Source organism: Pelophylax lessonae (assembly GCF_965119305.1).
Source record: "Pelophylax lessonae genome assembly, chromosome: 4".
In the NCBI taxonomy this organism is placed as follows: Eukaryota; Metazoa; Chordata; class Amphibia; order Anura; family Ranidae; genus Pelophylax; species Pelophylax lessonae.
In genome coordinates this window covers 60274612-60299770 of record NC_138771.1, presented here as the reverse complement: position 1 = coordinate 60299770, position 25159 = coordinate 60274612, and the positions used below count along the sequence as shown (strand labels likewise).

At 44.5% G+C, this 25159-nt stretch overlaps 1 protein-coding gene across 1 annotated transcript in view; it reads left to right on the top strand.

Annotated features, from left to right (window-relative positions):
- FES (FES proto-oncogene, tyrosine kinase) overlaps nt 1-25159 on the top strand; it is a 344941-nt gene that overhangs the window by 140332 nt on the left and 179450 nt on the right. Inside the window, exons 6-8 of the mRNA XM_082253226.1 lie at nt 362-545; nt 15158-15295; nt 20033-20152. Coding sequence (XP_082109352.1) covers nt 362-545; nt 15158-15295; nt 20033-20152 — 442 coding nt within the window. The remainder of the gene's footprint in view (nt 1-361; nt 546-15157; nt 15296-20032; nt 20153-25159) is intronic.

The following is a 25159-nucleotide window of genomic DNA, read 5'->3' as shown; positions in this document are numbered from 1 at the left end:
AGGCTTCCTGTTCATTCACAGACTGAAGCATAGTAAACCCAGTTTACTAGGCTTCGGTTAAGAATGAACACAGTGAGTGATCTGTACCAATCACTCACTGTGCTCATTCAGAAAAGGAAGCGGCTGCTAAATGACATGGGCCCGGGCAACAGGGGGAATCTACGCTGCACAGGGATGATTAGGGTGTGCACTCCTGCCACACCCCCTGCACGTGCCTATGGCAATTCAATACTTTCTTTGGTCTGATTATAGCAACTTGAATTCTTATTGATTACTGTGGTTTGAAAATCATAGTTTACTTCTCTTTCCTCTCTTTTTGTTAACAAACGGGTACATATAAATATAATTTGGTCTTTTTCAGACAAGGATCGTGATAAAGCAAAGGAGAAATATGTGAAGAACACCTGGAAGCTGCACACACTCCACAATCAGTATATCTTGGCAGTCAAGGCAGCCAGACTGCACCACGAGCACCACTACACCCTGAGCCTGCCCAGCCTGCATGAGTCCTTGCAGTACCTCCATGAAAAGATGGTGATGATTCTGTACGTAGAAACCAAGACAAAACTAACCCAAAGCATTTCCGTTCAGCTGCAATGATTTGTATCTTATCGCTGTGCAGACAATTTTATTTATGTTCCGTCTCCGGAATGTAGGGCAACCCTCGTCTTTTCTGATAATTAATACCTTTGGCATGTACAGATCAGCTTTACATAATTCTAGGCGTTAATGTCAGTGATTGCAGTTCAACAAGACATACGAGATACACAGGTTGTTCTTTTTTGCATTATATGTTTGACCTTCATTGTATTGCATTTGTACTTCTTTGTGAATGTAAAGCTGGCCATACACTAGAAGAATTTCATTAGAAAATATTTCTTTTTTATAAACATTTAATACATTTTCTAGTGGTTAGAGGGATCAAATCGTCAATCCTTACCAACTGTACTGACAATAAAATGAGGAGAATAATGGAATTTTTTTCTCAAATGAACAAAATTCTATGTATGAATGTGGCTTTTGTTTGGGAACAATTGTATATACACTATTTTACCAAAAGTATTGGGACGTCAGGCTGTAATGACTGATGCTCGATCATTACCCCAGCGAGTGGGAGGGGACACCCCCCTCCCACCAACTTCCGTGGCTCTGCCCGGGTCCACCGGCTGGTTGGAGTCCCGATCAAAGCTGGATGCGGCTTCAATCGGGTCTCCGATGACGTAACCCGGTTACTTGGTCACGTCTGGTTACTTGGCTGCTAAAGGCGCCAAATTTAAAAAGTGACTGTATTAAAAAATGCCGTTTTGGGCATTTTGAATACATTGAAGAGCAGTGGAGGGGTCTGGGGTCTTTTAGACCCCCAATCCCTCCATAAAGAGTACCTGTCACTGCTAATTGCTGTCACAAGGGATGTTTACATTGCTTGTGACAGCAATCAAACTGATCAGATTTTTTTTATTTTTTTAATAAACCTGTGCTGCCCACGTGAGCTCGCGCACGAAAGAAAACATATACGGAAGTCGTGCCCGCAAATTAAATCGCTGTTCAAACCACACATGTGAGGTATCGCCGCGATAGTCAGGACGAGAGCAATCATTTTTAAAAAAGTGCTACTCTGTAACTTTAAACTGGTAACCGTTAAAATTTTTAAAGCGTCGCCTATGGAGATTTTTATTGACCGTAGTTTGTCGCCATTCCACGGGGGAGCGCAATTTTAAACCGTAACATGTCGGATATCTATTTACTCATCGTGACATCATCTTTCACAATATACAAAAAAAATAGGCTAACTTTACTGTTTATTTTTTTTTAAATGCAGTGAAATGTAATTTTTCCCAAAAAATGGCGTTTGAGAGACCGCTGCGTAAATACCACATGACAAAAAATATTGCAATGACCGCCATTTTATTCTCCAGAGTCTTTTCTAAAAAAAAAAATATATATATATATATATATATATATATATATATATATATATATATGTGTGTGTGTGTTTGGGGGTTCTAAGTAGTTTTCTAGCAACAAAAATTCTGATTTTACCTTGTAAGCAAAACATGTGTCAAAAATGGGTTTGGTCCTTAAGTGGTTAAAGACTTTTGTGTTTTTTTTTTTTTATAAAAAAACATGTCATACTTACCTGCCCTCTGCAGTTGGTTTTGCACAGAGCAGCCCCGATCCTCTTCTTCTCAGGTCCCTCGTCGGTGCCTTTGGCCCTTCTCTACAGCCAAGTGCCTATGCAGCAAGCAGCTTGCAATGGGGTCACCCAATTCCCGAGCCACAGCTTTGTTTGTCCATTCACACACAAAGACACAGCTCGGCCCTGCCCCCTCCCTCTCTAATTGACCAGCCAATGAAAGGGGAGAAGCCAAGGCTCTTGTGCACCTCGCTGGATCATAATGGGGCACAAGTAAGTATTGGGGGGGGGGGGGCTGTTGCACAGTCTTGAGCCTTTAGAACCACTTTAAAGCATAAGTGCTGCCAAAATAAAAAAACAAAAATCTGCACAAGGGATTTACAGTCAGTAGGATGTGCCCCTTGTGCTGATGCCTCTTCTTTTAGGTTAAAGCAGAACTTCACTGCACCTGAGCACCACAAACCAAAAACTATTTAATTCAATGTTATCATTTATAGCAAACTCACCCATTCATGCATGTCTTCATGCTTTATTTTGCTGAGAAATCACTTTAACCCCCCCCCCCCCCTTAGCATTTGTGGCTGCAGCCATCTTGAGTAAGGGCATATAATGCATGTAGTATTTACTTCCTGGAATCCATCTGCCCTTAGCCCAGGCATACTGACAGGAGGGTGTGCTTAGCTAAGAAAACCTCTCCTCCACTCCTGAAGACTCCTGGGTTGTAGGACATAATTTGCCTGGGCAAAAAAAAAAAAAAAAACAGGAAGTAACAGTAGAAATGTAAAAAAGTTCAAAACAAATAAATAAAATTGACTTTTCTATCTATTTACTATTGCTAGCAGCATAAGGATTAAAAATAACCAACGTTGATGGAGAGAGTGAAGTTCCTTTTGAAATCCTCTTCCGTCCGCGCCCCTCCACTCTCCTCACCTTCATTTTTAATGCCTGATTATGCACACCCTTTATTTTTTTCATATTACAGTTTCTATTGACAAAAGGTGATCTATGAATGGAGAACAGGTGGATGGATAAAAGGTCCAACCCCTCCATTCATAGATCATAGATAGAAATGCTCACAGCCTAGACAAGCTCCACCTATGAATCAGCCGTCTCCTTCATAGCTGTTGTCGGATCAGCCACGGCAGGAGGAGAAATGGGCGGGTCAGACTTCAGAACAAGGTTAGAAAGCACTCAGAAACGTGGGTCAAAGTAGTACATGTACTTTGCCCATAGGGGACAGAACTGTCAAATAAAAAATATAATGCTAGATCTTTTTTAATCATTTGCCAACCAGCCGCCGTTTAACTGTATAAACCTGTACGCTGGTTCACGGGAGAGATCCAGGGGGGCACGCACGTGCCCACTTGCCAGTGGGAAAGCCGATCCACGGGGGCCAGCGGCCATGATTGCCGCTGGGCACCCGCGATCACTCCCAGTGAAGAGAGAACGGTGGTCTGCTGTTGTAAACACAGCAGACATTTGTCCTCTCAGCTATCAACACAGAGCTCCTGTGTTCCTCCTATTTAGGAACACAGGTCTCTTTGTTGATTTCCCAAGCCCTCCCCCCTCAGTTAGAAAACACCCCCTAGGCTCACATTTAACCCCTTTGATCACTCCTGGGTTAACCCCTTCCCTGCAAGTGTCATTATTACAGTAACAGTGAATATTTTTAGCACTGATTACTGTAGTAAAGTCACTGGTCCCCCCAAAAATGTCAGTTAGGGGTTCGATCTGTCCGCCACAATATTGTAGTGGCCGCCATTACTAGTAAACAAAAAAATAAATAAAAATTACATATATCTTTTCCCTAGTTTGTAGACGCAAAAACCTTTACGCAAACCAATCAAAATACGCTTATTGGGGTTTTTCCTTTTACCAAAAATAAGTAGCAGAATACAAATTGGCCTAAAATGATGAAAAAATTTGATTTTTTAATTTTTTTTATTGGGAATGTTATATAGCATAAAGTTAAAAATATTGGTTTTTTTTTTTGTTTTTTTTTTTTCAGAATTAACGCATTTTTTTGTTTATAGCACAATAAACAAAAATCGCACAGGTGATCAAATACCCCCAAAAGAAAGCTCTATTTGGGGGGGGGGGGTAGACATCAATTTTATTTGGGTACAGCATCGCACAACCACGCAGTTGTCCATTAAAGTAGCACAGTGCCGAATCGCAAAAATGGCCTGGTCATTGAGGGAGAAAATCTTCCGGTCCAGAAGTGGTTAAAGGGTAACTTTCGTGGGGAAAAAATAGCAAATAAAGAAAAAAATAATATATCATATATAATTGCGACACAAATCATATTGTAATTGAATGGTATTAAAAATGACCTTTCCCTTTCAATCTGCAGCCGCTGTAATTTTCTGAAAATGCAATATGGCTGCCTGAAGCTGTTCTGTACACAGACTGTATACTGACCACACCCCAGAAACATAATTTCCTGCTTGTGTGATTGGCTCACCAATTTTCCCAAAAGTCTGCACTAAGATACAAGTCAGATTTCTGGCATCCCCTGCAACAAAAATGTCATTTTTGGTGAGATACTCCCAATAGGAACACGTCTAAAGGGATGCAGGCCCAGCAGATTTTCTCATTAGTGCTTTGCATCTGCACAGCTGATTGATAATTATGAAACCACTCCCATTAGACTCACTGAGCACAAAGGAACAAACAGTGATTTCTTCAGAATAACAAAAGGTAGGAATCTCCAACAAAGTTTGTTATAATCCTTGCAATGTACAGAGATCACCCAGAGGGAAATGTTTTTTTTCTCAACAAAAGTGGAGTTACACTGTAAATGCAAACACAGAATGTAAGAAAAAAAGGCTATGTGGGACTTACTTTGCTTGCACCTCGGTAGAACATGCTGCATCCAAAGAAACTCAAGTCAAGCACCGCCTTTGAATAGAGATGGGTTCAGGCATTTTCAGGATCCTTGTCCCGACCCATGTGCCCGATCCCACCAAGAAGCAAACACTGCACACCGTCAATAACAAGCAGTGAGATATTTCCGATCTGTGCAGCTGCGGACTGGGAAAAGTCTCACTGCCTGTGATTTTTCGGTGTGCAGAGTCAGCTTCCTGGCGGGATTGGGTAGGTGGGTTGGTACTCGGATCCTGAACAAGCCTGAGCCCATCTCTACCTTTGAACTGTCATCTATTGTATTCCACAGAGGTCAGTGGTATTCTGCTGACCTGTGTTTGATGTGTCAAAACGCGTCAACACATATCAAATGCCAGCAAACAATTCTCGTGAGTTTTTCTTAGACTTATCTCATGAGTTTCTGTTCGTAGACAACTTTGAGCACTTGATCCATTACTAGCTCTTATTTTGGTAAATGATCTAAGCAAAAGTAATCAGTAGAAATGTGTGAATCAATTCTTTGAAGCTCAGTGAAAATAATCACACATCCAGGAATTATAATAATAGCATGAAGATTCTGAAAGTATCAAAATCATCTAAAAATCAATTCACTCAGCTCTAGCAATCATGGTTAGTAAAAATATGTGCACATTAGCTTAGACCTATGTCCAGATCATGCACAATAACCTATTTACATATTCTGAATAAGCAGTTAAAGTCCTTTAACTTTTTAATGACTGCTGATAGGCGGGGCGTGCAGGCAAAAAGACCTACTGGTACGTCGCTGTCTGCTTCCAAGTTTAGGACATGCGCATGCATGCCCCCCACCGACACCGACTGCTGTGTACAATCAGTCTGGCAGCAGGTCCCACCCAATGATTTATAGCTGGGACCTGCTGATTAGCTGTTTTCAATCACAGCCCAGAGCCCTGTGTTGATTGTCAACACAGGGCTCTCAGCTGTGATTGGATACAGCCGATCAGCAGGTCCCAGCCATGAATCGTTGTACAGAGGGAGCGATCTCTCTTGTTTCTTATCTCTGCAAAGTAAAAAGCAGCACACATGATACACATTTAACCCATGTTAACCCCTTCCCAGCTAGTGTCATTAGTACAGTGACAGTGTATAGTATTAATACTAATCACTGTATTAGTGTCACCAGTGATGTCAGTGATTAGTCAGTTCCCCCCTCCAGCGTCCGTTATAGTCAGATTGCCTGCCGCTCTATTGCTGTCCCATTATACGTCACTGATCACCATCATTAGTAGTATAAAATAAATAAATAAATTAAAACACCAGTATATATATATATTATAGTCTGTAGACACTATAACTTTCACACAAAGCGATCAATATACACTTATTGGGATTTTTGTTATTTTTATATTTACCAAAGACATGTAGCAGAATACATTTTGGCCTAAATTTATAGCAGAAAGTAAAAAATATTGGGGTTTTTAGTTTTTCAACATTTTCTGTCTTTTTTTGGCTATATAATCCAAAATAAAAAACCATAGAGGTGATCAAATACCACCAAAAGAAAGCTCTATTTGTGTGAAAAATATTATATGAATTTCGGTGGGTACAGCATTGCATGACTGCGTATTTACCAGTTAACCACTTCTGTGGTTGTACCGGGAGGATGCCTGAAGCTGCATTGTATTGTCGGCTCTCTTGTAATAGCAATCGGAGCGGCTTACTAGCCACTTGATTGCTATTACAAGCAGTAATCCCATCGCCTTCCGCAGCTCTCTCTGCCTCTCACATCCCCTTGGGAGACCCGAGCGACCTGCCAGCGCGTCCGTCTGCTGGGTGGAGAGCCAAGCAAAGCCGGGATCAGCTTTGATTGGCTGTTTGTAACAGTAAACCAGTGAAGACATGGCAGACCCCAGATCTCACCAAAAAGAGTATCTGTCACATGTCTATTGCTGTCACAAGGATGTTTACATTCTTTGTGACAACAATAAAAGTTATAACACAAAATAAATTAAAAAAAATAAAGCAACAGTGTAAAAATAAAAAAACAAAATAAATGAATAATTAAAAAAAATGTCATGTCCCCCTATCCTCCCGTGTTCACGCGCAAAGGCGAACCCGTGTGTCAGCCCCACACGCATGCAAACAGCGATTGTCCCGCACATGTGAGATATCACCATGAACGTCAGATCATGGGCAGTAATTCTAGCACCAAACCTCCTCTGAAAAGGTAAAGCAGTAACCTGTAAAGGCTTTTAAAACATCCCCTATGGATAGTAACATTTACGTTATTTGTTGCCGTTGAATAGGCGTGCACAATTTTAAAGTGTGACATGTTTGGTATCTATTTACTCTGTGTAACATTATCTTTTATGTTTTACAAAAAAATGGGTTATGTATAGGGTTTTTTTTTTTTTTTTTTTTGCATTAAAATTAAAAAAAGTGCATTTTTTTCCCCAAAAAAATCTCTGCGCAATTACCATGTGACCTACAAAATTGCAAAACCTACCAATTTTTTCTCTGGGGCCTGTGCTTTAAAAAAAATATAAAATGTTTGGAGGTTCTAACTAATTTTCTAGCAAATAATACTGATTGTTGCAAGTGAACAAAAACTGTCAGAAAAGGCCTGGACTGGAGGCGGTTAAAGTAGCACAGTGCTAAATAGCAAAAAATGGCTTGGTCATGAACGGGGTAAAATTTTCTGGAGCTCAAGTAGTTAAAGGCAACCCCTAATTCATCACTTTAAAGCCTAAGTTTAGTTTTTTTTTTTTTTTAAATCAGCAAAAGGGTTGGTACTTTTAATGAGAAGTGTCCCTTGTGCTGGTGTCGGCTGTCATAGTGGCCTGTTTAAAGTCCTCTCTCCCCCTTCCATAACCTTCAGCCATAATCTTCTGCTGCAACCTCATGTACATAGCTTGAGGAATAAACCTCTGCCTAAGATCCTCAGGGTTAACAGGGTGCTGGCAGTATCCATAAGCCGATCCAGAGAGCAATCATATGTCTGTTTGTGGATGGCAACTCAACCCAACCAGCCCGTATAATCCAGAAGTGATAATTGGCCTCAGCTTGAGGGTCTCCACAAAACCATGCCTCTAATGCATTTTGCCCCACCCAGCGGTAGGGCATAGACCGCTGGATGGGGCAAAACCTATCAGCAGCGTGATTTAGCAGAGAGCCACACGCTAAGGCTCTTCTCACGTCTAGGACTGGTTGGGTTGAGTGGCGATCCCCACAAATAAATATTCTTCTGGTGCTGTGTGGCCTAATGGTAGTGCTGGACCTGTGACAGGCACTTATTAACCACTTTAAGACCGGACGATTTTACCCCCTTCCTGACCAGGCCCTATTTTGCGATTCGGCACTGCGTTACTTTAACAGACAATTGTGCGGTCATGCGACGCTGTACCCAAATTAAATTTACGTCCTTTTTTTCCCACAAATAGAGCTTTCTTTTGGGGGTATTTGATCACCTATGCGATTTTTATTTTTTGCGCTATAAACAAAAAAAATAGGGACAATTTTGAAAAAAAAAATATTTTTTTCACATTCTGCTATATACCATTCCCCCCAAAAAAATTAAAAAATTTAAACTTTTTAACATTTTAGGCCAATTTGTTTTCTGCTACATATTTTTGGTATAAAAAATCGCAATAAGCGTATTTTGATTGGTTTGCGCAAAAGTTATTGCGTTTACTAACTACGGGAAAGATTTATGTCATTTTTATTGTTTTTTTTGTTTTTCTTACTAGTAATGGCAGTGATCTGCGATTTTTTGCGTGACTGCGGTATTGCGGTGGACAGATCGGACCGCTAACTGACATTTTTTACACTTTTGGGGGTACTAGTGACATTGCTACAGTAATCAGTGCTAAAAATATGCACTGTTACTGTAATAATGTCAAACTGGCAGGGAAGGGGTTAACACTGTTGGTGATCAAGGGGTTAAATGTATGCCTCACGCTTACTGACGTGTGTGGGGGGAGGGGTTCTGTTACAGAGATCGCAGGTTCAGCTATGCTGAATCCTGTGATCTCCTCCTGTCTGTCACTGAGAAGATCCGCCTGCTTTGTTTAACCATATTACCTGGATCAGTACCCAACACCACCCCCATTTACCTTTAAATGACAATACTAACTCAGCATTGGGATTAAATGGCCGGTTCGGCCTTTTATTAAACAAAACCATAAATAACAGAAAACATAAAACAGTCAAACCAATCCAGACCAAAGAATGGTTGCAGATCCTTCATACCATCTCCCACAACTTTGGAGTCTGTGGTACCATTAGGTTAGGTTCTATCCCCAGCCGCCAAAACACTGCCTCGAGGACTATCCTAACTGACCACAGACCCCTACCACCTTACACTACCCGGTCAGTCTAGACTGAACCAGACCAACCATAGGACTCCATACCTGAGATGGGTCCCACCGTTTTATTGTTCGACACTATGTTGTGGACCCTCGTCAAGGACCCCAACCGTCACAGTGGCACAAGTGTGAAACCTTATACTTGGGCCCACCGCGACACCCAGAAAGCCCTCTTCACATGCCTAACCACTAATTCACCATTCCTAGCAATGAATCTGCCCACCTCCTTTTTCACCTTTATCCGGGCATTATTTAACTTCTCCACCGACCTGGCCCCTCTCTATGCAATGCGGGTCTCCATATCTGACCATACTTTGATCATGTCAGGGAAGGAAGACCTAAGTTGCAGAAAGTCCAGTTTTACATCCCTAATCCGTTCCCTCATAAAACGTAGACCTAAGGTGTTCCGACCAGCATGTAGACCAAAACATCCGGCGGTCTGTCCCGCCGGGCAAATCTGTGAACCTCAGGTAAGAGCCTCTGCCAGAGTATCCCTTGCACTCCAATCCATCTAACAATGCCCTCCTCTCTTGAAACTCCCAACTGCCATCCATTGGCCCTAACCTCTGCCCTCCTTGCTCCCCAGAACACATAAGAGTGTCCCAGAATCCAGATGAGACACTGGGGAAAATCTGTAAAGAGATAAAGATGAGCATGCACCAACTGAACCAGAAGTTCTGGCAACAAACAACATAAATAATGCAAAGAAGGACAGGAAAAACAGACAGGGGGAAACACAACACCCATCACTGATAGACCACGGCAGGTGAGGCCGCACATAGATTTTGTATCTCTTGGACTCCCACCTGCCCATTCGTTTCACCATTCCTTATTAAGACCCCACCATAACACCTCAGGGGCTGCCCCTATGTGGAAAGAATGGGAGGAACAATCTCCAGCAACCAACCGCAAAGACCGCAAGGAATTGAAACTTGGACAGAAATTAACCATCCGATGGGGATGAACAATGCCCCCTTCTCCCTGGGCCGCACATTCAGAAATCGTTCCATTGCTATGACTGGACAAAGCTGAGTGCTATTGCCCCTAAACAAGTCAACCTGCATTCTCTTGCCTCTCTGGTCAGTCTTGGATCGCCTAATCTAGAGCTTAACCGACGAGGCAAAACAAATAGCATCCCCCACCAACATTCCCCCCCCCCCCCAGAACTCTCCTTGATGGGCTAACCAGCTCGCTAATCCGGAAATCACCAAAAAAAAGGCCACCAAAAAAGCGTCCCGAAACAAAGTCACCTCATAAGGTGATGAACAAACTAACGGTCCAGCACTGAACTCAGTACTGAAAGGGAAACTGGTCGCCTAGAAATCACAACTATGTCTTCCCTTCCGGTAACCCTTAAGCACCTGATGCAGCACAAAAGACTTGGTGAAATCTGTGATACCTGCCAACTTACATAAAAATGCAAATCCCGACAATTTTTGATCCACCATGGACAATGAGGTACCCTGGGTAAGATTATAGCAAACAAAATATAGCACCAAAGAGGACAGGTCCACCCCAATATCCTCCCCACCTACCTCCTCTAATAAACCATTCCTTCCATGCTTTGGAATAGGACACCCATGTTGCAGCGCTGAGCGAGTCCTGTATCAGTCCAGTGGGGACTCCAATGCAATCCTCCATAACTCCGAGGGCAATGCACCCCATGTTGCTTTGCCTCTGATGCCAACACGCTAAACTTGTCCCGCTGAAAACGAGGCAAAATATCTGCTAATTTGTTGGTAGCTCCCGAGATGTGAACAGCATAAACGAATTCAATCTCAAACAACTCATAACCAAGTAACGCAAGAGCCTAACCACCAGTGGGGAAGGAGCTAAGATGTTATTAATTGCTAAAACCCCACCCATATTGTCACAATTGAATCACCCTTTTTTGTTCTGAAAAGCCTCCCCACAAAGTTCTACTGTCAAGACAATGGGAACTAGCTTGAGTAACACCAGGTTCCTCAAAAATCCAGCAGCGCGCCACTCCTCAGGCCATGGCTCAGCACTCCAACGCCCCTGAAAATAAGCCCCATATCCCGCTGAACCCTCTGCATCTGTGAACAGAACCAGATCTGCATTGCTGACTGGACCCTCCAGCAATAAAGAATGGCCGTTTATAGATTCAAGAAAAATATCCCAAAAACGCAGGTCGGCCCTGAGCCCCAAGGAAAGCCACATATATTGGCCCGTGGCCTGATGCCAGATGAAGCTGCCGACAAACGCCTGCAGAAAATTATGCCCATGGGAAAAATTTTGCAAGCAAATATCGCTTACCTAGCAGGGATTATAGCTCCCGCAACTTAATCCTCCATCGTCTGCATGCTTGTCCCACTCCGTTCACAGAGCAAACAATTTATCCATAGGCAATCTTCATTCCATGGCCACTGAATCGATGGTTATGCTGAGAAAAAAAACGTTCCTTGGCCGGGCCTTTCATCTTGTCCGCTGCAAAAGGCATGCCAAAACATTCTGCAAGATGTTTCAATGTCCCCAGCCGGATCCCACAAGTCCTATACTCCGGCGGTCCAATGCACAAAAAATCATCCAGACAGTGGTTGACTGAGTTCATCCCCAAGACCCCCCTAACCGTTCACTCAAAGAACTAACTAAATGTTTCAAATAGGGCAGCTTCAACATCAAATTTAGCCATGACGAGCCCTGGCTGTGTCCACGTACCCAGGAAAAAGCTGCATCGAGTGATGTGTAGGTAACTGCATATTCCAGCGGGTCGATGCCATCATTCACTGAGCCTCCTTTTTGGATACGAGAGATGATGAGTCATCCGAAATTTTCCTGGCTCCTTCTTCAGAACTACGCTCAATGGGGAAACTACAAGCCGCAGAAGAGGCGGGAAAGGAAATGGGCCACTCATGCGACCCACGGTCAGTTCTTTCAGCAGCTTCTTTGACACAACCGACGGAATTAGGAGTGCTGAACGTAAATTATTGGAAACGGGAGGGACCTCCCGCAACGTACTTGGGATGCGTCCTTTCCAGCCTCACTGGCGTCTTCCCTTTTTCCTCCACAGCCTGAACATTCGTGTTTGAAGCGGCAGGCGCTTCCAAACCAACATGTTCCTTCATTAAACTGCCAACAATCCCCTTCCTCCTAGGGGCCGGCGATCCAGTGGTGGAGGCATCGCCGAATTACCCCCCCCCCCCCCCGAAAAAACGGACCCCCAGCCCTGGAAGAAGTCATCAACTTCACCCAGAGGCTGATATCTTTGTGATCCCAGCGCATGGAAGGGGGGGTGGCTTTTCGTTGACAAAACTGTTCGTCATAGCAGATCCATGCCAGCCCCTTGTATAGCCTGTGAGCCCCACTAATGGCTTCCAAGTAGCAAAACAGGGCTGAACAGTTCTCCAACTTTTTACGCTAACAAAAATTGCAAATGCTTGCAACCAATTCACAAACGTTGGAGGAATAAGCCGGTACCTCCTCTTCTCCTCATCCTCCTTCTGGCTTTCGTTCAGTCTAACATGATCCAAGTTTATTTTTTCGAGTAGGAGCAGGGAAAATATTTCCATATACTCACCCTTCCAAAATTTTTTGCGAACTTCAGCTTTAAGGTTTGCCCCCAAAGGTCCCTCGAAGCATACATATACCTCACATTTTGCCGAGTCAGCTAATCGCACCTTTTCCACTTCCTTATCTCCATCCTTCAAAGTCTCAGTGGTGATCGCTACAGCTGCCACCATGTCCCCATCGTTTTGTGTGTCCACGACTACCGCCGTATCATCGGCAGAGCTCTTGAAGGGGCACAAACGCCCCTGGAAAACATCTCCCTTCCCTGAGGGGAGCCCACGGCAATACTTGTGGGGGAGTTCCTCATCACCCCTGCTTCCAATATATGCAGCAAGTCCTGCAGACTATCCAAGAGGCCCCTGCAAGCCTGACCTGAACCCGCCACCTGCTCTTAGGCCCCATGGTCTCCAGCCCCAGCCCCCCCCCCCCTCCAACTCAACAGAAGAAAAACAAGACAAATCAGAAACAGTACACTTACTGGGCTGCACTGGGCTCCCCTGCCAGCCAATTGAATCCTCATCCTGGACACTGCATGTGCTGCTCCTGTGCTGGGGTACCCTGAGGGCTCAGGAACCAGCCGCGGCAGCTCTGTCTACCTCTGATGATGTCATCAGCTGGCGCCGCAACCCTCTCCTCCATTTTGGTTGCTTCTCTGGCAGCCTGCACAGGCCCCGAACCAGGACCTGTAGGCATTCCAGTTTGACCGCTGGGCTCCCCCAGCAGAGGACCCGGATATCCCCTGCCGCTGTTCTTCCGCAGAATGGGGGCTGCCGGCCGCACCCAGAGACAGGCCGGCGCCTGCTGTGCAGCCTCTCCCCTGCTGAGCTAACATGCTGGCTGGTTCATCGCCAGCAGTGCTAGCCACCTGCACCTGGAACCGGACTTCAGATGAGGGGACCGTGGCTGCAGTATGGTGAGCTTCTATCTCCTGTGGGCTCTGCCTTGGATGGGGATTCCTCCCAGGACCACCACAATTGCTTAGCAGGTGGGCCTGGAGGGTGCTCTGGAATAAGGCGCACTGGAGGCCAAGGCTTCCAAGCCCATGTGGTGGCAGGCCCCCGGCTGAGCAGGGTCCTGCCTGAACCCCTGTCAGTAAAGCTGCTACCTGGCTCTGTATCCGATTAGGGTCATGTACAGCAGCAGCAGCAGCAGCAGCAGCTCTGAGCTGATTTAATAGAAGCTCCAACTCAGTCATTGTTCTCTCTCAACAAGACAATAACGCAGGAGATGGCCAGACAAACGTTTCTCCTAAGATCTCCAGTCTGCAAGTGAAGCCCCTTCACTCCTCCCCTCCAACTACTCTCTCTCCTGCTCCTCCCCATTTACCTCGTCTGCTCTGCCAATAAGGTAAGTCCTGACCTCTCATATCCCAACAACTGATTTAACCCCCTACTGCCTGGTTTTCCTTCCCCCCTCTTATGTATGGCCTATGCTTATCATTTCCTTCAAGCTCCGGGCATGTTTGAACACCAGGTAAGTAGGAAAAAAGTTGTCACCTCCTCGGAGGTGGCCATGTTTTTGGTAAGTAGTGAGCAGACTAACGATGTCCACTCATTTCATTGTGTGCTGGAGTGTATAGGCTGCCGGTGTTCTTTGAAAACAACCAACTCTTCAAGATCTCCAATTATTGCTGCTGTACAGTCACCTGAATGGACATGGTTGGAGATTTTGGAGAGTTGGGGCTTTCGGCAGAACACCAGAACAAAGTAACTCCTGTGTGAATGTGCAGGGGTTATAGCATGCTAACCTAAAGACTCTGAACCTGGAAGAAGACCAGGTGAACATGGAAGCATTGGCCAAAGAGCGGAGCACAAACATCGCAATGCTGACAAAAAGCTCTTGGGGCCCATTTGTTATGACGGTTTATTATGATAGGCAGCATTTGTATGGGGCGACTAGCACCGGTGTGGATGTCAGTGGCAGGAATCTGCTGATTCCTGCTGCTATTACTTCCACCTGTGAGAAGCTAGCTGCAGCCGCCGAGCCCAAAGTGCATCCAGCAGGGATCACTGCAGGTAATCGCAAACTGTTCAGACAGTCACAGCTAGCCGCTCACAAGTGGCAGAAACAGCAATGGTAATCAGTAGGTTCCTGTCACTGTCATTCACACCGGTGCTAGTCGCCTGTGCGAATGCTGCCTAAATAGTTTATTATCCACGGTCTGGGCACAGGTGCATTTAGGTTTTGTCTGGATGTATAAAATATCTTCAACTATATATGCAAAGTGATAAAAAAAAAAAAAACACAAGCAAGAGTTGTCTCACTTCCTTTGTGTGTTTCTCTGCAGCAAAACCATTATGCAAGAATACTACGACATAACTAGTCTGGTGCAAGAGGAAATAGCAGCTGTTCACCGAGAAATAATTAATGCCATTTCAAGTATCAACCCTACCAGAGAATATGAAAACTTCATCCAGATGAACAGGTACAGCTGCAGTATGTCATACTAAGTGATGCCTATGCAATTATATTATGACTACCAAGCAACAGAATGTGAGCTGGAAAATTACATACTATTATTTCTAGTTCAGACTGTGGATAAATACCAACTTTGCATAAAATACCAGCGTAAGACATGTGCAATTTGTTTAGTTACAAATTAGTTTTCAGGCGAAATTCAGCATATTCATTCATTCGGGAGCATCCTAATAAACAAATTTTTTGACAAATACGAAAACAAATTGTCAGAACGAAAATCCAAAAATCGTTTTTCATATTTGTGTTCTTTCAAACTATTCGTTATTCCTGAATATAAAGAAATAATTAATGAATGCATTTGTACGGTATTCATAACGAATGATCAGTTAAGCAAAAAAATGAATGAAACAAAACTAATTTTTCGGTAGTGCACATGTCTAACGTTCACCACTGGGACAGGTCACAAACACTGGAACAAGGGAAAGTGTAGGAGACCTGATCGGGGCCATCTTTAACAGGGCAAAAGGGGCAGCCGTCCAGTCATTGTTGTGGGGCCCAAAGCAGCTCCCCCCTTGAGCTCACACTGCCCACAAATAGTTGATAGGTGGATTTGGGAAGGCCCAAGAAAATGTTTGCCCAGTGTCCAATCAATATTAAAGACGGCCCTGGACCTGATGTGGCTACCAGTAGCAGGTTCAATGTTCTAAAAGTAAGAAACTTGGTTGTAAGGGAAGCTCTTCCAATCTTATTAAATCAGCTCTAGTTGGGACTACTGCAAGACAAGATTTAAGTGCTTAGTATGTAACCTGCTTCCAAGAGAGATTCTGTGCTAATGGCACTGTGTGTGTTAAAGTGTATCTAAACCCAAAACCAAAAATGTAATATATTGCAGCTTACCAATCCTCAGTGTGGTGGCTGCATTGGTTTTATTTTTTCAAGCTTGTTTCTCTTTATTTTTTTCTGGTAATCCTGTAAATCACCTGTCTCTGGATGGCTACATCACTCCTACACTGTATCTGTGGAGGGAGCCATGGTTGTCCTCCTAGGCTTCTCTCATGATATGGCCTACAAATATATCTATATCTCTTTATCTCCATTACATGGGGGACAGGGCAATGTTTAGTATACAGGCAATGCCTAGGAATAAAGATATTCTTTAGTGCAGCTGACAGGAAGTGACAATGACACTACATTTCTAGAGGATCAACAGGATTAATATCATAAATTACATAAAATCTAGACCCTTAAAAGGTACACGCAGTGATAAAAAGGTATATGTATAAATAAATAACAATAAAAGTATATGAATGTGCCAAGTGAAGTCCAAAATAGTTCATAGGTGACTTAGTGACAAATAGTCCATATAGGTGCCAAAAAAAGTGCAAGTGCTCGGTGCTGGATCCTCCAATGGTTCAGGAAATCCAATCATAAAAGGTGACTTCTGGAAAAGATAAGGTGTAAACTCACCAGATATGGTGGGTCTCAACTGCCTTACGACAAAGAGACCAATAGCGCTTTATGACCCTCCAGGTCAAAGAAGTGGTGACTGCTGGGCTCTAATCCCCTTAGACCGGAATCCCCCTTGCTGAGCAGATAGGGTCCTCAAGGTCCTCCAGGTCGGATTAGGGAAAAGACAAAAGGCTCCAAATGGTGCAGTATCGTTTAAAAAGTTTTTTTATTGAAGTAAATAGTCAAACAAAGATAAAACACGCTATCTAGCGCCCGCTAGTATGGAGTCTGTAGCGTGGAAAGCGGTTTGCGTTGCGGTTTGCGTTCCACGGGACTTCCGGGCTGATGGCGTGCGTTCCACCTGACGCGCGTTTCGTCAGAGCGTATGACGTCTTCTTTTATTAGTGTATCCAACCCGTTTAATTAGGCACTCCTAGGCGCGAGGAATATATTTGTCTGAATATATATATTTCTATCAACAGGATTAGTTCACTTTTTCAGAAAATGAAAAGGTAAACTAACACTGTACTGTACACCCTCCCCACCTGGGAGGCGGTGGATTACCGCCGGGAACCTGAATTTACGCAGGGCAGTAATGTAAACAAGGCTGAGCCCTGTCCTGTCAGCGGGGAAGTAATATATTTTCTTTCCCTGCAAAGCAGGGAATAAAATCTATCACATCTCTTAGTAAAAGCACCTAACACAGTACACCAAAACACTGGCTAGGCACACATTTAACCCTTTGATTGCTCTAGATGTTTAACCCCTTCCCAGCCAGTGCCATTAGTAAAGTGACAGTATTGATTTTTTAGCACTGATCACTGTATTGGTTTCACTGGTTCCCAAAAAGTATCAAAAGCATCAGTTTTTGGATTCATCCATGGTGGAATGTTCCAAGTATTGCAGAGATGTGCTGCATATATAATGGAAGGGGGAAGCTTACATGCAGCAATGTGCCTGTGAAGTTTGTAAATTTGGCTGCTTCACAAGAGTTACGCTGGCCTTACACTAAAGGAAAAAATCCACTATGGCTATACAGAGCGGATGGGCGAAGCTCTCACTGTGGCTATTGTGTTTTGACAGACCGCGCCAGCAGCTGTCAGAATACATGAACAGCAGCGGCATCTCATTGGATGCAGCTGCTGCTCAGCCGACAATTTTCTGCCCGGCTCCTTCAGTTTTTTTATTTTAAGAATGTCAGTTGAATTTTGAGCAGCGTATGTCCAGCTTTGATTCCCTAGCACAGCTCCTTCCAACCTTGCACGGTAAAGTCTTCTCCTTCCTTGGGAGAATCTAATTATTGGATATGCTGGCCAAACTCAAAAAAATGCTGCGTCTAGATGCATACAGTGTATAGTTTTGTTTGCATCCAAACACAGCACTATAGTAATTAATGAACCCATACACAAACCTGCATCTACATGATAAAATGTGCACTGCGTTTAACCATGCACAATAAAGTAGCTGCATCCAAGGCCAAGCAGATCTGTTAATTTTATGTGCGTGCGTGCGTGCGTGCGTGCATAGATATGTATATGGGCTCATTCAGGTGGGCGATTAAGCGTTCAGATCCATGTACCCGCTGCTGCATCCATGTCAAGCTTAGAGATGTGATTGCGCCCATTCCGGCTTTGCGCTTTGTGCATCCACTTCTATGGGCTGCCTGCACACAGCTTTATGGTGGATGCAGATGCATCTTCTAGCGGTCCTGCATGGAAGATGGACCTAATCGTACATCTCAATGAGTCCTTAACTCACAGAAACGTATATATGTGTAGTAGGGATAGACCGATATGGTTTTTTCAGGGCCAATATCGATATCTTGGCCATTGCATATCGGTGTCGGCCGATATGGGCCGATCTTTTGTAACTTTAAAGTTTTGAAAAATAAAGACAATTTTTGACACAAATCTGGTACTGAACATGTTAATTTTTGTTTGATGCTTAATGGTTGGCTTGCTGGCACCCTGTGGTGGGTGGCTGGCTGGCTGGAACCCTGTGGTGGGTGGCTGGCTGGCACCCTGTGGTAGGTGGGTGGCTGGCACAGGGGCTGTGGGTGGCTGGCTCATACAGGACCTGTGGGCGGCTGGCTGGTACAGTGCCTGTGGGTGGCTGGCTGTCTGGCACCCTGTCTGTGGGTGACTGACTGTCTGGCACCCTTTGGTGGGTGGCTGGCTGTCTGGCATCCTGTGGTGGGTGGCTGGCTGGCACACTGTGGTGGGCGGGTGGCTGGCACAGGGGCTGTGGGTGGCTGGCTGGTACAAGGCCTGTGGGTGGCTGTCTGGCTGGTATAGCGCTTGTGGCTAGCTGGTACAGGACCTGTGGGTGGCTGGCTGGCTGGTACAGGGCTTGTGGATGTGGGTGGCTGGCTGGCACTGGGCTGCTGTGGGTGGGTATATGGCTGTGATACACTCCCACGAGACTAGTCCCAACTCCAGACGAGGCTGTCCAAGGCAAAAGAGGCGACCTAAGAAGGCAGAATGACGTCACAAAAATATCGGCAATATCGGCCAGTTCCAGGGCCGATACCGATATATCAGGGGAAGTGCATATCGGCTCTCGATATATCGGCCTTGCCGATAATCGGTCTATCCCTAATGTGTCATTCATTGGAATGGAAGAAGAAGAATTGTGTGTCTCAATGCTGTATGCACCAAAGCACAAGTAGTTCAGGTGCATATTTTACGCAGGATCTTCCATGCATCTTCCATGCCCGTGTGAATGAGCTCTTAAGAGTATGCCAAACCTTGAGGCACCCATGCTTACCTCCAGGACTTCTCCCATCCTCTGGAACTCCCTGTCCCAGTATGTCCAGTCAGCCCCTACCCTGTCCGCCTTTAGGGGATCCCTGAAAACTAATTTATTTGGGGAAGCTTACCCCACCTCCACCTAAGAACTGTACCTGAGCCACCTCCATCAGATTAACCCCCACAGCTATTACCTTTTGTACTGCCTCCCCCTCCCTTTAGATTGTAAGCTCCATGAGCAGAGCCCTCCTGTCCCTTTTGTACTGAACTGTAGTGTAATTGTACTGCCCCCCCCCCCTACATTGCAAAACGCTGTGCAATCTGTTGGCACTATATCAATCCTTTATAATTATATTAACTCCTCCGCCCTTCCCTCACCTCCCTACATTACCTTTATGTAGCAGGCGGAGGAACAGCTAAGGGGGAATACTATAAATTTTTTTTTTTAAGCTGTAACTAGTTTCCTAATAAAACGAGACCAGACCGGGAGCAGGACAGGTCATTGGGGAAATGCACTAAACTCTGTATTTATCAATTATTTTATCCAGGTCATCAGTGAGCCTGCCACCTGTAGTGAGCTTTGATACAAGTTTACTGGAAGAAGCCGACAACCTTGAGGAAGAGGAACTTCAGCTGAATGACCTGACGATAGAGAGTGTGCAGCATACGTACGTATGGATGAGTTTGTAAAGGAGTGGCAGGGTGTGTGGAGAAAACGATGTACCTTTGTAATTATACATATTTTTGGAAATAAGTATTTAGTAAGAGTAAATTAAACACAAAAGGACTTTTCGATCACTCCTAAAATGTTTTACCCAGGTCCGATAATAGGGTACAGTCAACCCTTGGCCCCATCAGGGTAGCAGGGGATGCAGGTGGGGTGACTCACAGTCCATCATTTTCCTAACCCCGAGTCCTTTCTCTCTCCGCTTCTCATCTCCCAACTGCAACTTACAGAATTCCCCCGCAATCAGGGCTCATGGTGTGGCCTGGTGGAGCTCACTGCATAAAAATTTCAGAGGATTGGCTGTGAGCCGTGCAGAGAGCGCCATCTCAACTGCTACAGAGAGGGCCCCAGGGGCCAGCTGGCACACCCTTTCCAGTTGAAGCTTAAAATAGAACTATGGGCAAAACTTTTTTTTTTTTTATTTTGGATAGAGCAAAAGAGGGTTATAACCAGTGTTGGGGTAGTTATTCAAAAAATTTAACTAGTTACTAGTTATTACTAGTTACTTCTGTAAATTGTAACGAGATTACTTTACTAGTTACTGCCTTTGAAAAGTAACTTCACTACTTATTACTTTACTCTCCTCTTTCTTAATTGACCGTGTAGAAGAAGATACATGGCACTCTTTCTGCATAGAGTTTATTGTATAAACACAGGCTTTGGGAAACATGAGAACAAAACCTGAAAAAACAGAATAAAACATAAAGTGCAACAAAAAGTCATAAACTTCATCCCTCTCTATTCTTCGAAATAACGATTGTATTGCATGGCTTGGGTAACGCAGGAAAGCGCGTTCCTATAGCCTAGTAAAGTAGTGTAGTTACTTCCTATAGCCTAGTAAAGTAATGTGGTTACCTCCTATAGCCTATTAAAGTAGTGTAGTTACCAATATTAGTATTGTAACTAGTTACTTTACTTCGTTACCAAAAAAAGTAATGTAGTTACTGTAATCAGTTACTTTGTAACTAGTTACCCCCAACACTGGTTATAACCCCTGTCAGATTGTTTTTTGCCATCCATGTCCCAATGCAGAGATTTCCTTTTACTTCCTGTCCCATAGCCAAACAGGAAGTGAGAGGAAATCCATGCAAGTTAGAAAACTCTAGAACTAATGACCCCATTGGAGGATTTCCACTCTGTTACTTTTCTGGCGAAAACCCAAAATGTGGGACTTTCTTTTACTTTCACTTTCAATGATAATGGTAAACAGGGCAAATAGAGAGAGTGCATCTCCCTAATGAGGGCACTGACAGCAATAAAAACCTGACAGGTGTTGTAATCCACTCTATCTAAAAACGAAAAAAAACTTTTTTCCTTTAGTTATACTTTAAATTCTGGAGATGGGAAGAGCCCAAATATGAGCAGCAGGGGGCGTAGTGTGGCATAGAGTGCCGAGTGTATTGGAGGATGCATTGGTGCAGAGTAAATGGAGGATCCAGGGGGTGCAGAATGTGGGGTAATGGGGATTCAGGGGGTATGGAGAGGATGCAGAGTGTGGTGCAAAGGAGTATACATGGGGTGCAGAATAAGGAATATTGGGGGATATAGGGGGTACAAAGTGTGAAACAATCGGGGGCGTGCAGACTGTGGGGTAATAGGGGATGTAAGGAGTGCAGAATGTGGAGTAATAGGGGATGCTGGGGTGTAGAATGTGGGGTAATGGATGGTGCAGGTTGTAGATTAATGGAGGATGCAGGGGGTGCATAATAAAGAGTAATGGGAAATAAAGGGGCTACAGAGTTTGAAGTAATGGGAGCGCAGAATGTGGGGTAAAGGGAGATACAAGGAGATGCAGATTGTAGGGTAATGGGGGATGCAGGGAGTGCAGAATGTGGAGTAAAGGGGGATTCAGGGGGCCCAGGGTAGTGTGTGTGTGGGGGGGGGGGGGGCAAGGATACATTGTGAGATGTAATGAGGGTACAGATAGAGTAGTGAGAGTTGTAGATGGTACAGGGTGCTGGTAGTTGGGGATGCAGGTAATGCAGAGTGTTGGGGTAGTGGGAAACTACAGTAGGTGTAGAGTAAGGTGCAAGGGGGGATGCAGAGAATGCAAAGTGTGGAATAGTGGGGAGTGCAGGTGGTACAGAGTTTGGGGGTTTGGGCAGGGCTGCCAATTTGGGGGTACTGGGGGAGCCTTGTCAAGTAGCCTGTATGGGGCCCAGGATTTCTAATAACAGCCATGGTTTTACTGCTCTACCTTGTAGCTTCTTACTTAATTAGATAAGAGGGGATTCCTCTGCATTACATGCAGCCAGTCACATCACTTGCGCATGCGCTCCGAAGGAACATGCCGTTCCTTTCCGAGCCCTGTGCCATGAACAGCAGCTCCCGCGCGCATGCGCAGAGCTGGAGCCCGCGTACCTGGAAGCAAGACGGGTGAAGATGGAAGTGGCCGCAGTACTGACATCCCGATTCCTGCTGCTGGAACAGCTTAATTATAAATGCTAGTATGGGGGTCATACTAGCACATTATGACTTTACCTTGCAGGAAAAAAAAAAAAGGCCAGCGTTATGCAACCGATTTAAAATGCAATTCACTGCAGATCACTTTTCAAAGGCATGGCAAAGACAACTGCAAGTGTTTATTACCCCAATGTTTCATATTCCTGATATGTGCCTGCTGTACTTGTATGGGAAAATGTCCTGTTCTCTTTGTATTGCTTCCTTTGTGTGGAATCCCTGGCATTCCTGCCAGTCCCTCTACTTATCTATTATAAACTGACCACACCAAGCGGGAGAACATACCGTGGTCAGTTCTCTAGCTGTGCTGGGAACTCTGCTCTCCTCCCAATGATCAGACTTGTCTAAACCCCCCCTCTGCATAACCGTTCATTGGGAAGATCAGTGTGCTGCTGCTTCTCCTCCCCCTGCTCTTATGCAACTGAGAACAGAGGGAATGCAAACACTTATAATTATAAGTATGTATTTAAAATGTATTTTTTTTATATCTAATATCTATACAAAAGTGTTTCGCCTTTCATTTCTATTTTAAAAACGAGTGGGTTGTTTTACAAAGAGATCGTTTACAATCACTTTACGTGCACACTGGGTTTCTGCTTTACATTTAAATAGCTGTTACCAGAAGCAAGGGTGGACAGGAGAATGGGAAAATTAGTTTAAGTATGTCACCAGACCTGCCAGTTTACTTCATGTCATTTATAATATCGCAAACAATACAGATTTTAGAGTCCGGGATTTATCATTTGACCACTAGGGGTCAGTACGGATTACTTTCTTTTTAGGCCATTTTTTCTTAAGACTTTTGCCTTGGCAGTATCTGAGGCTACAATACAATTTTTTTTCCTTTAGCTTGATGGGCATGTGTCTTCCAAACCGATTACAAAACTATAGAATTGAATTAGGAAATATAAAAAAAAATTACACCAACCGATTAATCCTAAATTCTCTGTGTGGAATGGTCAATCCATAGGGTAAATCTGAACAATACTGATTAATCCCCAAGGCATTTAAATATCTTTTAGCAGAAATAATCCTACCATGACAGGCCAGCTCTGCTTTTAAGCCAGGCGACCATTGTTCCTTCAATAAATCTGACATTTACTCTTCCCAATAGAGCCTTCCACATCTGCCTATGTACTGCTCTCTGAATCGTTTTTCCACTTTCCTTATTAAAATGTTGAAAACACAGAAAACAGATGTTCTGATCCGTGCTAGTAGGAGGCAAAAAGCAGATGTGTTACTATTACTGTGGCAGCTGGATTATGATATCGGCTTTGTAAATGATTTTCATATTTCAGGTGCAGACATTGTCTTAACTTTTCCTCTATAAAATATTATATCCCATGTAGGAAACTGGAGAAATACAGAAAATTGTTCTGTGTACACAATTGCAAGTGCTTCTGTTCAGTTAGAGATCTATTTATGGAAAAAAAAATCACTGTACGTGACTGAATTTGCACAGGTGTCATAAATAATTCCTGTAATGTGTCTAATATGTTTATGTGCTTGTCATCGCCATCTAGTGGCCAAAATGCAGTATTTTCTTGAAATACCTCAGTCAGTAAATACTGCATGGTGAACACAAGTTGGTGCTAGCGATCATAGAAAATAAGCATATTGACCCCTTCATGACGAAGGTAAAACAAATCTTAATGCCTGAACAAAGGTCTGCAACTGTGGCATATGTTAATAAATCTGTACATATCATCGCAACTACTTAAAGCGGAGTTCCACCCAAAAGTGGAACTTCCGCTTTAGGGAGTCCTGACCCCCTGACATGCCACATTTGGCATGTCACTTTTTTGGGGGGGGAGCGGCGCCCTGAACGGAAGTTCTCCTCTCCCCCTCCCTCCCTGCAATCTTCTGGGACACGTCAGAGGTCCCAGAAGATTGCCGGACAATCAAGACGCGCTGCGCGACTCGCGCATGCGCAGTGGGTACCCGGCTGTGAAGCCGCAAACTTTCACAGCCGGGTGCCCACAGCAGTGATACCGGCGCCGAGGGAGAGGATCGAGGCTTCGGGCGGCCGCATCGCTGGACCGTTGGACAGGTGAGTGAATGGCTGGAACTCCGCTTTAAGGCTGTTTCGGGCCACCAGAGCCCCCTCCCCCTTTCATTCGAGTTCCTAGAATTCACCCTTACACCAGAGTCCGCAGTTTTCCCCCTTACATCACGGTCCACAGTGTTCTCCATTACATCAAGGTCTGCAGAGTTCTCCTTTACATCAGGGTCTGCAGAGTTCTCCTTTACATCCGGGTCTGCAGAGTTCTCCTTTGCATCAGGATCTGCAGAGTTCCCCCTTGCACTGTAAGGGGGAACCCTGAAGACTCTAATGTAGTGTAAAGGGGGCTCTGGGAACTCTGATGTAAGGGGTAATGCTGTGGACTCCAATGTAAGGGGGGACTCTGTAAAAGGCCCGGGATCAGTAGGAAGGGCCTCAGGCTGGAAGGGAAGGGCCCAGGCTCGGGTCAGGGGGGCCCTTCATGGT